Source organism: Erpetoichthys calabaricus, chromosome 8, assembly GCF_900747795.2.
Source record: "Erpetoichthys calabaricus chromosome 8, fErpCal1.3, whole genome shotgun sequence".
Lineage (NCBI taxonomy): Eukaryota > Metazoa > Chordata > Cladistia > Polypteriformes > Polypteridae > Erpetoichthys > Erpetoichthys calabaricus.
Genome location: NC_041401.2, coordinates 10,251,167 through 10,267,439, shown reverse-complemented (window position 1 = coordinate 10,267,439; position 16,273 = coordinate 10,251,167). Strand labels below are relative to the sequence as shown.

Here is a 16,273-nt window from a genome sequence, read left to right as displayed (position 1 = left end):
CAGGGACACTGTGCTGTATAAATGGCACAGTCTTTCAGATCAGGCATAAAGCTAAGGCTGACTCTCTGTGGTCAAAAAAAGATCAATGGGCACCTTTCTGAAACAGTAGGGTGTTTCATGATGTCCTGGCTAAATTGCCCACCATGGACTGGTCAATCTGGCTCTCTAATCATACATAATCCCTAAATGGCTAACACACTCTCCCTCTCTCTCTCTCTCTCTCTCACCCTTTCAAAACCTAATGGCTAATGCGTGGTGAGCTTACTGGTGCAAGTATGGCTGCCACTGCATCATCCAGGTGAATGCTGCACATTAGTGGTGGTTCCCCTATATTTAAAGTGTTTCTGAGTAGTGAGAAAACTGCTATATAAATATAATTTATTATTATGAAATAATGCTAACAACATCAGTATGCCTGATTAATACCACCCACTGCTACTATGTGTCAAATGACGTGTTAAAATGGAGAATTTGTGTATAGGTGGACACAATTAAGTTAATAAATCGTAACATTATTGTACAGGTCTAACTTAATATTTATCACTGTGTCAGCAGGTGATCCAACACAATAACTTTTGTAAACCCGTTTTTTCTAAACCTGTTTTATCTTGAGCAATGTGATGAGTAAGCTGGACCCCATCCCAGCAAGCATGTCTGTAAAATTAGAACTTTTTCAGAGAAAAATGCTATATAAATACAGTGGAACCTCGGTTTGCGAGCATAATTCATTCCGGAAACGTGCTCGTAGTCCAAAGCACTCGTATATTAAAGTGAATTTCCCCATAAGAAATAATGGAAACTCAGATGATTCGTTCCACAACCCAAAACTATTCATATAAAAATGATTAATACAAAATATAAAGTAAAAATACATAAAACAAATTAACCTGCACTTTACCTTTGAAAAGAATCATGGCTGGTGTGAGTGAGTTGCTAAACTCTGGTGGGATTCCACCCAACGGGACGACACGTGGAAGAGCGTCCCAAAGCAATTGCAGTCTCCCAGTGGTGTAGCAGTTCGCCGTAAAAGCGAATTCGAAAAGATCGCGGACATGCTATAAGCGCCTGCCGTCAATGGGTGATACAAGGAACAAAGAGCATTATAAATGCGCAGGGCACAGTATTACTTGGCCACGATCCTGGCTGACTGCTGTGTCTGTGTATAGGAGAGTGGCAGATCACGCTACAATAAATAACCGCGCTGTTGCCGTTTCAAGCTGAATAAAGCTGGTGTTGCTAAAGTACTGAGACTCAGCTTCGTGTTTTGGGTTGCAAGTCGGGGACTCGCACATCACAGCACACACACACACGCACAGTCACAATGCTGCAGTAAACAGTATACACTCGTACGGATGTTGACTACATGAGTGAGGCACGCCGACTCAGACAGAGAATAGGAGACGATTGCCCTCAAGAACCATCAGCTCAGTTGTGATCACATGATGCTCAGCAGACAAAGAGTATACATACTACTCGTACTGCAAGACCTCGCTCGTTTATCAAGTCAAAATTTATTAAAAATTTTAGCTCGTCTTGCAAAAGACTCGTAAACCAAGTTACTCGCAAACCGAGGTTCCACTGTATAAAGAATTATTTTTCTTCTCAATCCACTATAAGAGTCACTATTCTCACAAACACATAAATAAAAGAATATGATAAAATGTAACAAAATTTAGAATAACTTAAAAGAAAAAAAATGAATAGTATGCCTTGAAGCATATTCAAATTTTATGAATTTGAGAAACTCAACACTTATTAAACAGTCCCCTTATTTTTGACTTACAAAAACAGACAGATCAAACAAAAAAAATAACAGCCTACAGCTGCATAGTCAAATGAAGAAAACTATTTCACAGTTTAAGAACGTCTACATACCCCTAATGATCGTCCTGCGTTGAAGTCTGCTTTTCTCTTCTCCATTTCCATTTCTGCTTTATTAATTTTTTCTTGTCGTTTTCTCTTTTTCCAGGCCAAAAACGTTTCAAGTGTAATTCTGGTAACATTGGGTCCCAAAGCAGATCGCTGTGGAATACAATAAAACGACTAATTAGTTTGTGTGTCCTCACAGTTAAATAAATAAAAAAAATATACATATAATATAATGTTATGCAGGTCAGTGGGAGCCTGCCCATTTGCCTAAGCCAAAGAATATCATTGTATGTTAAGACTAAACTGAAAGCCAGAGATATGTTGCTAGTAATGGCATATCCACCAAAATGGAAAACACTACAGTTATATAGTACTTTTAGACTTGGCACAAGTTTGGAGATTTTTGCTCAAACTATGCTGTTATAAAACATCATAAAAATTGGTTTATGAAACACCAATTCAACCTGTGCGGTTTATTCCTACACAACAAACTATTTTCAATACATGTCAGAACCAACAGAAACTTGCCAGATGAAGCATTTTACTCCGGTATGGTACAAATAATGAATAGAAAAAATATCTAAATTGTTCATTAACATCAAAACTGTCTTTCAACAGGCTCATTATTGTATACATTGTTATATGTTGGACTGAACCCCTACAATGTTTGCTTGTTCCCAGAGTGATTGGAACTTACCTTTTAATGTATTTCCCTTTTATTACCCTTATTTATCTGTTACCAAGAAGTCAAGTGTGAATAAGCATGTTAATTAATACAAGGGATGCATATTGTAAATATAATCTGGACATATTATTTACCAGATAGAAATAGCTTATACAACAATCAATACATTAAAATTAATGGTGCCATAAAAACATTTTAATTTACTTTAAACAGACTTGTGTCATAGTATTTTACATTTATATACATCAAAATAAATAAAATACATGCTAATGTTGAAACAAACAAAACAAGGTACTCAATTACTATTATGCAGAACAATATGTTTACAGCAATATTATTATTATTATATACCTCATGCTCAATGAGTTCTTCCAGTGATATTTCTTCTTCTTCTTTTTCTTCTTTCTTTTTGTCCTTCTTCAGCACAAACCCAGGAGGGAGGGCATGGCGGTACATACAATTGTCTCCTCCTCCAGGACATACCCAAAACCAACCATATTTGCTATTTTCGATTGCGTCAAGGAAATACTTGCAGACCTAGAAATTGGCAAAAAGTGAAAATGAGATGGCACACATGTACTGAAATGTCTAAGAGAAGTGTAAGTTTGCAAATTAGTAAGTGACAAATGAGCCCATTTTTATTCTTGCAATTCAACCTTCTTTACACAAACATGACAAAGAAGGCACAAGTGCTCAATATCAGCAAAATTATAACTTTGACAAAGTTTAATGCTGTCTATACGTTACAGACAGCATAACTGGAATTCACATAAAATCAAAAGAATCGGTAATAAAATGTTGCGTTCCATTTGAAGTGGGAAGTCGGAATTTTTAACTGGAATACCCACCTTAAGTCGAATTTCCAACTTGGAAACTCAGGTCTGGCCTGTCAAGTCTGAGTTTGTCTGACTTCACGTTATGATGTCAAACCAAAATGGTAACATACACTGCAAACATTAGTGAAAGTTGTTGTATTACACTGCTTATTAGCCCTTTGTCTATTTGTGTCTCATTAAAACAGTCGTAAAAACAGTACTATCCAACTTGTACCCATTGGCATTTTGATATGGTGATGGGATGCATAACAAATGTGTAATACAATGTTATCAACTATTTTTATTATTCCAATGGTGCAAGCACAGCAAAGTTTTTCCTGGACATGTCCACATTGGTTCTCCGAATGTTTTACTGGAATGCAGTCAACTCATTTGTGTCTTCATTCCTAGCTCCGACAGCAGACTAACAAAAGAAAATGGAATGCAGCATAAAAGAACTACTTTTGAATATTCAACAAAAACCCATTCATTATGGTAGTAAAGAATTTGATTCCGATCAAAATATTTTCCATTAGTTATTATAAAATTAGAGGCATATTTAAGAACCAAGTTGAAAAACATTTATGAAGGAAAGGAAGGACACATTTTTTTTTTAAAAGAATACGAAGCTAATGGTAGGCTTATCATGACACAAAATCTTGGATCTTACATTAATTATCTTTTGAACACCAATAACAGCTACTGGTGCATATGTCCACCAATCAACTTGAGTGTAGCCATGTACCAGTGATTGGTAATATTGCCTAACAGCTCCACAGTACAGAGTTCTTGTTCTGTTCCAGGCACTAGAATTGTCAAGTCTGCTTACTGCCTCTTTCAGAGGGGGCTCCAACCTCATCCTAAAGACATGCATGTTATGTTGATTGGGAACAGCAGAATGGACCTGTGCGAGTGAGTGCACAAGTGTATTTGAGCATGCCCTACAATGAAATGCCAATACATTCAGAGCATTTCAGTGATGCTAAGATATGCTCTGGCTTCCATGATCCTGAATAAGTAGCTTCAGATAATGGATAACTGAACATTAGAGGTACATTTAAATTATAAATCAATCATCAATCAATGCTATATTTGAACTGTAAACATCAAATTGAAAAATTACCTAAACACACCACATCTTGCAAAGTGATGGCTTTTTGCCCACCACATGGCAGGTAAGGCATTTTTGAATGCCGTTAGTTAAACACTTGCCACAAAATATGGATATGGTCAATTGCACAGACTTTTACAGTAAGAATGAACACTCACGTTTTGATTTACTGCCTACTGGCAGTCCAAAAATTGAGGATAGGCATTTTCAATTACAACTTCATTTCTGTATTTGAATATCCATAAGTGAAAGCAGGATTAACCAAATGCTTCATGAAATAATAAAAAATAAGCAGACTTCTGTGGAATTTTTGAAGTATACTGAAGGACAGATAGCAGCTGTTCTCCTAGTGTATGGCACGGGATGAAAATGTTCTTTTCTCAATGGGAGACTTTGAAGCCGAACTGCAGGTAGAACTGATTTCATATAGTACCATGATACTACATTTACAGTTTTTTCACTGTAAATGGATAGGATAAATTAAATAAGTGATGCTGTTGTGAAAAATTCTACATTTCCATAATTAACGCTTAAATAAAAAAAAAGTGCATTAGTATGCATTGAATACATACAATTTGAGTTTTTGCCTTCTTCTTTTCTGCCTCTCCATGCTTCTTATTTACTACTTCTTCCAATTTCTTTTCATCCCACTTATCCATTGTATCTGTTTAATTCAAAATAAAAGTTATCTTACATATATTGCTCATTATGCCCCCAACCAAAAAGTTGGACATTAATCCAATAACATGCAACACAACATAAATTAAGGATAATAAGTATAAAAAAAAAAATACTCTGCGATTAACCTATTACAATAACGGCTGAACATATGGACAGAAGCAAATGACTGGAAGTGACAAAATGATATTTGTAAGATCAAGGGGTGCCAAATATTACTGAAGTGTAAAACCTAGGCATAAGACAAAACTCAGATTTATCAAATTTTGTGATACAAAATACTATCAACATAAAATGTGGCTTTGTTATTGCGCACTATATGACATTACCACATGAATGAAATGAAGCACAAAGGTAAATGACAATGTCTTTTGTCAAAAGCAAGGAATTTAAAAAACTGATGGAAAAACTAGAAGTAAGGTGTAACAGGACAAACTGCTCTTTAGCAGAACCGTTATTCCCTGTTTGCATAATGATGTGCAGGTGAAGTTTTCAGTGCAAAACATAGACGTCATAGACACCGCAGGTTATTTGTTTCGCACACACACTTTATTTTATGAGTAGCGTCCTCAGACAAGTACAACAAATCCCAACACTGTTTCATAGGTGCACTAGTGCACGGGTGTCGAACTTCAGTCCTGGAGGGCCGCAGTGGCTGCAGGTTTTCATTCTAACCTTCTTCTTAATTAATTTGTTGCTAATTAACTTCTTTTGCCTTAATTTTAATTAACTTGACTCAGGCCCCTTAGTTGTTTCTTTTTCCTTATTTAGCAGCCAAACAGTAATGAGACACAAAATGGGCTGCCACACAACCAACTCACCTGTGCTATCACACAATATCTGAAAATAAAGAAAGGTGAAGGTCTTGATAAGGTTGATCTCTCAGGCCACCAAAACAATTTGACGGTGTTCTTAGAAAAAACAGATAATCAGTTGTTTTAGTAATGTCTATTGTGGCAGAATGAGAACAGCAGTACATCCTGGAATTAAATAACGGGTTTAATTAACAGCAAGAATCGGCTTCTTGTTAAGTAATTGGTTGGAGTGAAATTGGTTGGAGTCTGAAGCTCAAATTTTTGCCGGTCATCTGTTGGCTTGTTTCACGTGTCATTTCTGTTTGGCTGCCATTTAATGAAGAAAAGGATGAATTGAGAGGAGTGAATCCTTAAAAACAGGGCTATTCAAATGAAGGGAAAAGGAGTTAATTAGCAGTGAAAACTGGTCACTGATTAGGAAAAGGGTTAGAATGAAAACCTGCAGCCACTGCGGCCATCCAGGCCTGGAGTTCGACACCCCTGCATTAGTGCATCCACAGATTGTTTTCAAATTCAACTCTATTGGGATCGTCAAAGCACAGGAGCACACAGTTACTGTATTGGAACACTTCTCGTGATAAACTTAAATGTTACTAGATACAGGAAGCTGCAATTATATGTGAGAACAAGTGCTTGTGACACTGATAACACCTTTCACATATACTGATTTAGAAGTGGGGATGTTTACAGCAGTGGATCTGGTGCTGTACTCAAAAGCAGTCCTCTAGCTTGGTTGAAAGAGAAAGCAGCTAAATTCCCAATGCTTGCCTTTCTGGTCAAATCACGCTGTGTTTGTACCCAGAATCTGAAGGGGATATTGTCACAACCTCATGCAGAATGCTGACATCCTCATACAACATTAAACACCATTCATGCACAACATTAATACCATTGACAGACGAAGTGAATATTTTGATTATCTTGTTACAACGGTGCCTGTCAAGGGGCGAGATAAATGAAGCAGCAAGTGAACAGTCAGTTCTTGATGGTGATGTATTGAAGGCAAGAAAAATGGCCAAGCATAAAGATCTTTTACAATGGGCCAAAAAGTGATGGCTAGATGACAGGGCCACAGGATCTCCAAAATGACAGGTCTTGTGAGGTGTTCAGGGTATGCAGAGGTTAGTATCTACGAAAAGTGGTCCAAGGAAGGAAAACTGATGAAACAGTGACAGGGTCATAGGCCCCCAAAAGCTCGCTGATGTATCTGAGAAGCAAAGCCTAAAACGTCTGTTCTGATCCTACAAAAGAGCTACTGTAGCACAAATTGCTGAAAACTTAAAGTGGGCCATGTGAGAAAAATGTCAAAACACACAGTGCATCACAGCTTGCTGCCTATGGGGCTGCACAGCCACAGACCGGTCAGCCCACCACATAAAGTGATTACAATGGGCACTTGAGCATCAGAACTGGACCACAGAGCAATGTAAGGAGGTTGCCTGGTGTGATGAATCCTATTTTCATTTAGATCAAGAGGATGGCCAGGTGTGTGCACATTATGTACCTAGGGAAGAAATTGTAGCAGGATGCACTATGGAAAGAAGACAAGCCAGTGGAGGCAGTGTGAAACTCTGGGCAATGTTCTGCTGGGAAACCTTGGGTCCTGGCATTCATGTGGATGTTGCTTTGACACATACTACCTACCTAAAGATTGTTGCCTACTATGTACACTCCTTCATGGTAACAGTATTCCCTTATGGCGCTGACCACTATCAGCGGAATAATGTGCCCTGCCACACTGTCACAATTGTTCAGGAATGGTTTGAGGAACATGACAAAGAGTTCAAGATGTTGAGATGGCCTCCAGACTCCTAAGATCTTTATCTATTCGTGCATCTGCAGGATGTGCTGAAACAACAAGCCCGATCCATGGAGGTCTCACCTTGAAACTTACAGGATTTAAAGGATCTGCTGCTATTTTCTTGGTGCCAGATAGTATAGGACACTTTTAGAGGTCCTGTAAAAAGCATGGCTCAGTGAGTCAGCACTATTTCGGTGGCACAAGGGGAACCTGCTCAATATTAGGCAGGTGTTTTTGTAATATTGTGGCAGTTTGATGCAATTTCCAGTCAGAACTCACAGCGAACAGGTCAGTATGTAATTCAAGATGGAAATAAAGAGACAGCTATTGTTGGAACAATGTCTGATGGCAATGCAGAAAACAAAATAAATTACATTTGGATGGTTTTGTACTGCAGTAATTTTGTATTATGTTACAGCAGTGGAAATATTTTATGTAAATACTTACGATTATTTTAAATGGGAAAGGTGCATTATAAATAAAATATTTTAATAAAAAAGCATACAAAAACTGGCATTAAAACTTGTGTATTTGTGCAATGATTTGAATGTATTTTGCCTTGCTTAGATTTATGGATGTCCAATATTGTCCATCCATCCATTTTCTAACCCGCTGAATCCAAACACAGGGTCACGGGGGTCTGCCGGAGCCAATCCCAGCCAACACAGGGCACAAGGCAGGAAACAATCCTGGGCAGGGTGCCAACCCACCGCAGGACACACACAAACACACCCACACACCAAGTACACACTAGGGCCAATTTAGAATCGCCAATCCACCTAACCTGCATGTCTTTGGACTGTGGGAGGAAACCCACGCAGACACGGGGAGAACATGCAAACTCCACGCAGGGAGGACCCGGGAAGCAAACCTGGGTCTCCTAACTGCGAGGCAGCAGCGCTACCACTGTGCCACCGTGCTGCCCAGATGTCCAATATTGTGCTATCACTAAATATACAGTACATTTTTTTCACTTTCTCAGAGTGCTCAAACAAAGGTAAAGGCTGAAACCCCATGTTTTATGGAATACACTACACTATTGTGTTTTTATTTGGCATTTTCATTCGGGTAACTTGCATTCAAAAAATCGGGAGTGGTCTGCCTTTGACTTTCTCATATACTTTGATATGGCGATGGATGATTGTGGAGTAAACCGCAAGACAATGATTATATTTTTACATTACGTACATTAAAGAACCATCAACAACAAATCAAATCAAATTAATAATATATTGAACAATTATTATAAAGTAATGTTGAATAAATGGGACTCTGCAGCTGCATGAATAAAAGGTAAAGTACCAGTTCTGGTTAGCAGAAATAGCTCAAAAGTTGATATAAATTTACACTTTGTACCTAAAGTATCTATCTATCTATCTATCTATCTATCTATCTATCTATCTATCTATCTATCTATCTATCTATCTATCTATCTATCTATCTATCTAATACTTTTATGCAAAATTTGGTTGACCCAAGTGAAAGCAAACTCAAGTTATTGTGTTTACACACACACACAGACAGATAGACACACAAACATAATTCCAAAAATGGTATTTTCGGACTCTGGGAGGTCTAAAACGTCAAGATTCATCAAAATCTTGAAATGGAATTTTTGGAGGATTCCAATACTTTCCCTATACTTTGTATAAGAGAAAGTAAAAACATAAGCCATTTGGCAATTTCATTAGTTTGTATACTGCCAGGTTCAGGGATAAGTTTAATACTTTTGAAGTGTAACTTATTTGTTAACAACAATGTCACACATTTATCTGCCCCAGATATTTTCTTTGTATTTAAAATTTTAAAAATACTTTTAAAAACATCAAAAAAAAAAAAAAAATTTAAATCCCCAAGTGGCTCACAATTGTTGCCAATATTTTGTTTCATCTTTCTTCTGATACCTTACTGGCTACAATTACAAATTGTTTGTCAGGTAGGGGGAGATGCAGTGTTTTTTTCTCTCCTTTATTTAAATTAATAAAGCTTCGCTTAGCCTATTTTTAGGGAAAATGAATGAATGCCATGACTGAAAAAGTAACTGGCTTAAAAATACCAAAGCTAATTAATAATATGGGTGATCTTTTTCAAATACACTTTTAAATTATAATACTCTTAAATTACTACATCAAATGCCAGCTTTGTCATACACAACTGGCAAATTAGGTGTTTGTTTAAAATAAACTCCAGAATTTTTTCTGTACAACTGCATGCTAGAGCAAAAAACACTATTTCATAGTATATCAATACAAATTAAAGCCTATGTCATTAAGTGGGACAGGTTTTTTTTTTTTTTAGATTTTACATTATCATACTTTATTAATCCCCAAGGGGAAATTGTCTTTTTGCATGACCATTGGGGGACACAGCATTGTATTGCACCCCTGGAGCAATTTTGAAGCTAAGGGCCTTGCTCAAGTGTTACTATTGTCAAAGCTGCCTGCATAAAACACAAAATATTTAATAAAAAGTATAATTCTTCTATTAATATTAATTCTATTGTCACTTGCCACAAAATGTGCCAGAAGGGGAAAAAAACAAAAATTCTGAAATTTCAATCATTCATGTATTTGTTAACAGTAATTATCGAGTAAACATATGAATTAATGAAAGCTGGCAGAATTACTTGGCTATGTCAAAAAGTATCTGTAGTTTACAGATGAAAGTTTCTTCTGAGAAAGCAAACTTACCTTTTTCCAAATCTTCATCTCTTCCATCAACATAAACACTCCTCTTTTCACCTTTTCTTTCGAGTGATAAATCATGTGAAAATTTGCACTTATCTCCTTTAGTGCACTGCCCTTGTTTAAAAAAGGCACAAACGACAGACTTGGGGTCAGCACCTGCAGTGAAGATGGTGAAGAAAATGAAAATATAGAAGAGCACAATTTTTTTTTAATACAGCACAGCTAAATTGATTTTGTAATTTATACAGATACACAGTAATGACTTTAAAATACAGTATTCCCATATCCCTGATAATGTGGCAATGCTGAGAAGTCATTTGGTTGTCTGTATGCTGAAACTGCTCTGAGAAACTCACAAATAAAGATGACTACTTCCAAATTATGCACCTCAGTTGTTATTGACAGCAACATAATTAAGTATTTGTTAGTTAAGTCAATCCTAATTTCAGATGTAAATAAATGTGGATGAAACCTTCAGAACTACTCATTATGTGAAACACCATGGTAGCCAATGAACAAGCTATTACTAGGCAGCACTTCTGACCAAAGAATGACGGGGAGAGGCAGGAATTCAAGTCAAAATAAATCTTTGGGCTTATTGGTTATGTGCAAGCTAATAACTTTGGAAGTAACCATTTAACGATATTTTAGCAAAAACAGCATTAGCTCTGCATGCTTTAACGACTTGATAAAAGACACGAGAATTAAGCGACACAATTAATACAATACTTTCTTTTCTTTCAATGGAGGTTTTTTCACATTGTTTGCCGTTGTACATAAGTGGTAGCCTTTTAGTTCTGTTGGGTAATAAACTTCCAGCTCTCCATTCTGCATGAAAACATGAGATTAAAACTTTCTTGGTCACAACTACAAAGTACATGGGGTAAGTAGCATTTTTGGGTGGAGGCTTTGTCACAATACACAACTTTCAAGTGATTTTCAGTTATAGCTTTTATTTACATCATCTTGGACCTGTCAGAAGCACATTTCCGTGAAACCAGTTATATAATGTCATATACCCAGCAACTGACCCCCATCTAGTCTGTGACTTCCACAGAACGGTCTTGATTTTCTCCTTAGTCTTTAGGACGAGCACTGTTTGTTTGCATGACAGTTTAGAAGCGACAACAAATAGAGAAAATGAACTTCACAAACAGAAGAGAAGCTTAATTGCCCAATATCTCTTGATTCATGTTCCACAAAAGTATCGAAAATTCAAAATATAGGGCAGAAACTACAGCTGAATTTGCCTTACCTGTGAACCCTCAGGAAGCACATTATTGGCTGACACAAGGAGGAGTGAGTACAACTACACTGGAAGGTCAGCACTCTGTCTACAAACGTGACATGCCCAATGCGCCCAGTCATTTAAACTGACATGTTTTGGTAACGAGATCAGCATCTGCAGTTGGAAGTCTGACATACCCCACAACTAGAAATCACATATTATACCAGCTTTAGAGAAAACCAATGCTTCAACAAAAGTACCTAACTTTATCAGTAGATATTATGCAAGATAACAAGCATGGTGTCCACTATACATACCAAGTTAACCGATGGCCATCGTGAAAGGCCTTACTCTGTCATTAAGACACATTTCATACTACTCATTACTACAGTCAATCATGCTGCTTGGCTTGGAACTAATGTAATGATGGACTGTTTCCATAACTCAAGCACAATACCACTTTAGAGCAGGGGTCGCCAAGTCCGGTCCTAGAGGACCACCGTGGCTGCAGGTTTTCATTCTAACCCTTTTTTTAAGGAGTGTCCTGTTTATACTACTAATTAACTTCTTGTGAATTCATTTTAATTGAATTGCTTGTTTAAGATTTGTTCCCCTGAATTTCTTCATTGTTCCTATGAATTGCTTCATTTCTTTCCTTAAATGGCACCCAAACAGAAATGAAATGTGAAGTGGGGGAGCCAACAGAAGACCAACTTAGTCAGGGCCTCAAACTCCAACCAATTTCACTCCAACCAGCTGCTTAATGAGGTGTCGAGACTTGTCGTTAATTAAACTCTTTAATTCCATGGCTTGGTGCTGCTCTTGAGGTGCATTAGCAGACATTTCTGAAATTGTTGATTTTCTCTTTCTAAGAGCACCGTTAAAATTTTTGTGAACCTGAGCAGATCAACATTCCTGAGACCTTCGTCTTTCTTTATTTTCAGATATTGTATGATGGACACCAGTTGTTTTGGCTCATTTTGTATCTCATTATTGTTTGGCTACTAATAAAGGAAAAAGAAACAATTAAGGGGTATAAGTCTTCAAGAGTAGTTCAAAAGAAGTTAATTAGCAGCAAAAACAAGTCACTCATTAAGAAAAGGGTTAGAATGAAAATCTGCAGCCACAGTGGTCCTCCAGGACCTGACTTGGCAACCCCTGCTTTAGAGAATCTTTTAAAGAACAGTTTAAAAATTGCAGAGATCTGCTTGAAACAGAACTTCAAAAGTAGCCCTAATATAGTCGTCTGGCCCCGTAATGCACTGTTGGCTTTTGACCTGGTGCACAAATGTTTCTAGTCCAGCTATGCTGATCTCCATCCCAGTACCATTTACACAATTTTTTAAAAAAGCATTTCCTTTACTAGTTAATTCTGGATGTTGAAATCATTGGTTTCAAATGTTGAAACATTCTGCCTGGGTCACTGGTGAAGAGCTCATAGTTTTTGTCTGTTGTAATGTATCATCAATTTGTGGGAAGATCACGTTTTAGCTACCAATCCTGTGATAGTGTTTAGTCCCTTCAATGCCTGCTTTAGGTTGTAATAATTAAATCGCCTCAGCCACCCCCTACCAGCCAGGTACATCATTTTACTTTATTAGTCCTGGTTATCCTTCTCCGTATAACCCAGTTCTTATACCACACTTTCCAGGTAATTATGTTTTTACTGGAAAAAAGAGCTCTTTCATGATTAAGGGTCTTTCTATTTGTGCACTGTAACATTACAGAACATTGGTAAATGGTATTGAAGGACACTTCTGTAGATTTGTGTCTGAAATTACAGACATGTATAAACCATACATATTGAGCATGGGAGAAAGTAAGATCATTGTGCTTTACGAGAAGTGTAAGAGTTGTCATGGAGCATTTCATTATACACAATGCCTCAGAATTCAGCCCATGTGTGAAGCTAATGTCACAAAACCTGCGGCAAGGTGGCATTGATATCGGGGCATTTAGAATAAAAAGCCAGTCATCGCTTGTAGACTAACCTGAAAAGGCGGCTCCTGTATTGCCTACGGGATCGGCATAATATCACGTCAGGGGCTGCGCAATCTGCTTTCTTTTTTCTCCTTTAGAGATACAACAATATTTTGATAAACGTTATCTGAATATTTTTAATTACACCTTAATTATTTTTGGCAGTATGTGTCAAGCCAGCAGTCGCATAAGACGGAGACTAACTGCGGGACAAGGTGTGTTGGCTGGTGAGGCTCTCAAACATTGACAGATGACAAGATATTTTCCATTTGCTTTAATGTGAAGTTTTAGCATTAAAACAACAGTCGGAGATCTTAGAGTTTAAGAGTGAATGTGACAAAATTGGATACAAATGATACTTTTAGGGCACAGGAGAAGCATTTAGAAACTGCTCTGAATACATTTGTAGATCAAAGTTCACAGTAATGGGATATTTTAAAAAAACAAAACAAAACACTATGTTGTTAAGGGGTCAGGCTGCAAGTTTTGCTAATGAAGAAAACCAGCTAACCATTCAAAATTAAGAAAAAAAATTGATCATGAAAGTGAAGCACAAAAACAGATCAATAAAATATTGCAGCTTGGCTTAGTGTGTCTTGAGTAATGACAAAATTAGATCGGGTAAAACAAACAGTTCATTGACAATAAAATTCCAATTTTTGCCTTCGAACAAGGCCTTTTCTAAATGAATTCATATAGCCAAGTTCAAACCAACAGACCTAGCAGGAAGGGTTAACAGGTACGGTCAACATTTCAGCTTTAATCCTTGTCCTTCCCTTTGTTCCTTATGTAAAATATGAGATATTAGAGCCTCTGCTCTGTTTGTGGTACAAAACACCCATGTTTCTTATTGTTCATTGCTGCATTTTATTAATCAAACTTCCAGATAAGCATTCATTGTTTGTTAGCTCTCGTCTACACAGAGCCCTCCCTTTCAACTAAAAACAAAAAACCTGTCTTGACTTTGATGGGGCAAGTCACAGACTAGATGGACTCAATCGCTGAGTATGTCAGACTAGATGACTGACCTTCATTAAAGCATGCCATCTATTGCCTCCTAATCGCTAAGATTATGTAAATGAAGGCTATGACTGAAAATAATTATTTGCTTTATAAGGATTATATATATAAAACTGATTTATGATGTTGCTGAAACTGCAAACATACAACAAAGTAGAGAGAGAGAGAGAGAGAGAGAGAGAGAGAGATAGATAGATAGATAGATAGATAGATAGATAGATAGATAGATAGATACTTTATCAATCCCAAGGGGAAATTCACAAAGTGAACATCTTTCCACTGTTATGGCCAATATTTTAGAACTGACCACTTAGACCATGGCTTATTTTTACGGTCCACCGAAAAAATAAATCTGAAAAAAGTATTTCTTATGGATCATTTACCTTTACTAATTTTTTGAGAAGCAACAACTGGTTTAAAAAGTTCATTTAATTCAGCTACATCCTTCTTCTTGTCCGTTTTCTTGGTCTTGTCCACCACCTCTGATGTTGCAACCTAGCAAAAATTTAAAATAATTAAGCAATCATCAAGAACACAAAAGATTAGTGAGAGTACTTAACAGGCTATGCTGAAGCCATTTTGTACCCAAACAAAATAAAATCTTTCATTTGACACTGTGGCAATTATTAAAAATGTATATTCAACTATACCTGTAAACTTAAAAGCAAGTCTGCCTGGCTGTTGTGAATTTTAAGATCATACCTTACCCTATGTTCACATTTGACACCTGTAACATTTCTTATATCAAAGTAACAACTTACTTTATGATTTTCTGTACATGAATAATGGCATCATTAACAGATAATACAGTGCCTCCCATAAATTTTGAGTCAAAGGCACATGTTTCCTTGATTCCCACCTCTGCTCCACAGTTTAAAATTACAAATCAAAAAAATCAAACATTATTAATGTGCACATTCCAGACTTTCAGTTAAAGAGATTTGCATACATTTTGGTCACAGCGTGTAGAAATGACAACACTTTTTATACATGGTCTCCCCATTTCACAGCACCATAATGTTTTAAAGTTTAAATGAAGATCAATTCTTGGACCTGTCCACATGTTAAAAAGAAAATCACTTCATAGGGTGTATTTACTTTATCCTGACTGCATGTAAGAAGAAGAAAAGGACTGGAACTTATAGCTGACTGATCAAGAATAATCAAGTAAAGAAAATAACTGTAAAATAAAGTGGTATTCTTCAGTGAGTGTCTGAAAGGGCATTTCTGTCCTCTGACAGCTTTTAACAAGTTAATGAGTACCTCAGTTAATGTAGATGACAGGAAATGCTTCAAAGTAAATGCTGCAATGCATATTTTTTGGTTGAATGCACAGTCTGGTGCAGACACTGCAGCAAATGTCACTCCTGGAAATGATGATGTAAAGTGAAAAGCACAAATACCTGCCCTGTGTATTTGATTTGCATTACGCTGTAACAGTACCCATTCTTACTCCTGTCATACTGCAGAAACAAAAACCGGGTTCATTTAATTTATCATGGCAAGTGTCAAGGTATCATCCTTCCCCATCCCCTCAGCCCCCCCTTTCCATTTATTAACTTGTTATATTTAACAGTTTTGCTT

At 36.9% G+C, this 16,273-nt stretch overlaps 1 protein-coding gene across 1 annotated transcript in view; it reads right to left on the bottom strand.

Annotated features, from left to right (window-relative positions):
- The window catches only part of zc3h15 (zinc finger CCCH-type containing 15), an 82,722-nt gene that overhangs the window by 48,626 nt on the left and 17,823 nt on the right, over positions 1-16,273 (bottom strand). Inside the window, exons 3-7 of the mRNA XM_028806226.2 lie at positions 15,073-15,184; positions 10,465-10,617; positions 5,053-5,144; positions 2,906-3,091; positions 1,876-2,022 (exon numbers count right to left, since the gene is read on the bottom strand). Of these exons, the coding sequence (XP_028662059.2) occupies positions 1,876-2,022; positions 2,906-3,091; positions 5,053-5,144; positions 10,465-10,617; positions 15,073-15,184 (690 nt within the window). The remainder of the gene's footprint in view (positions 1-1,875; positions 2,023-2,905; positions 3,092-5,052; positions 5,145-10,464; positions 10,618-15,072; positions 15,185-16,273) is intronic.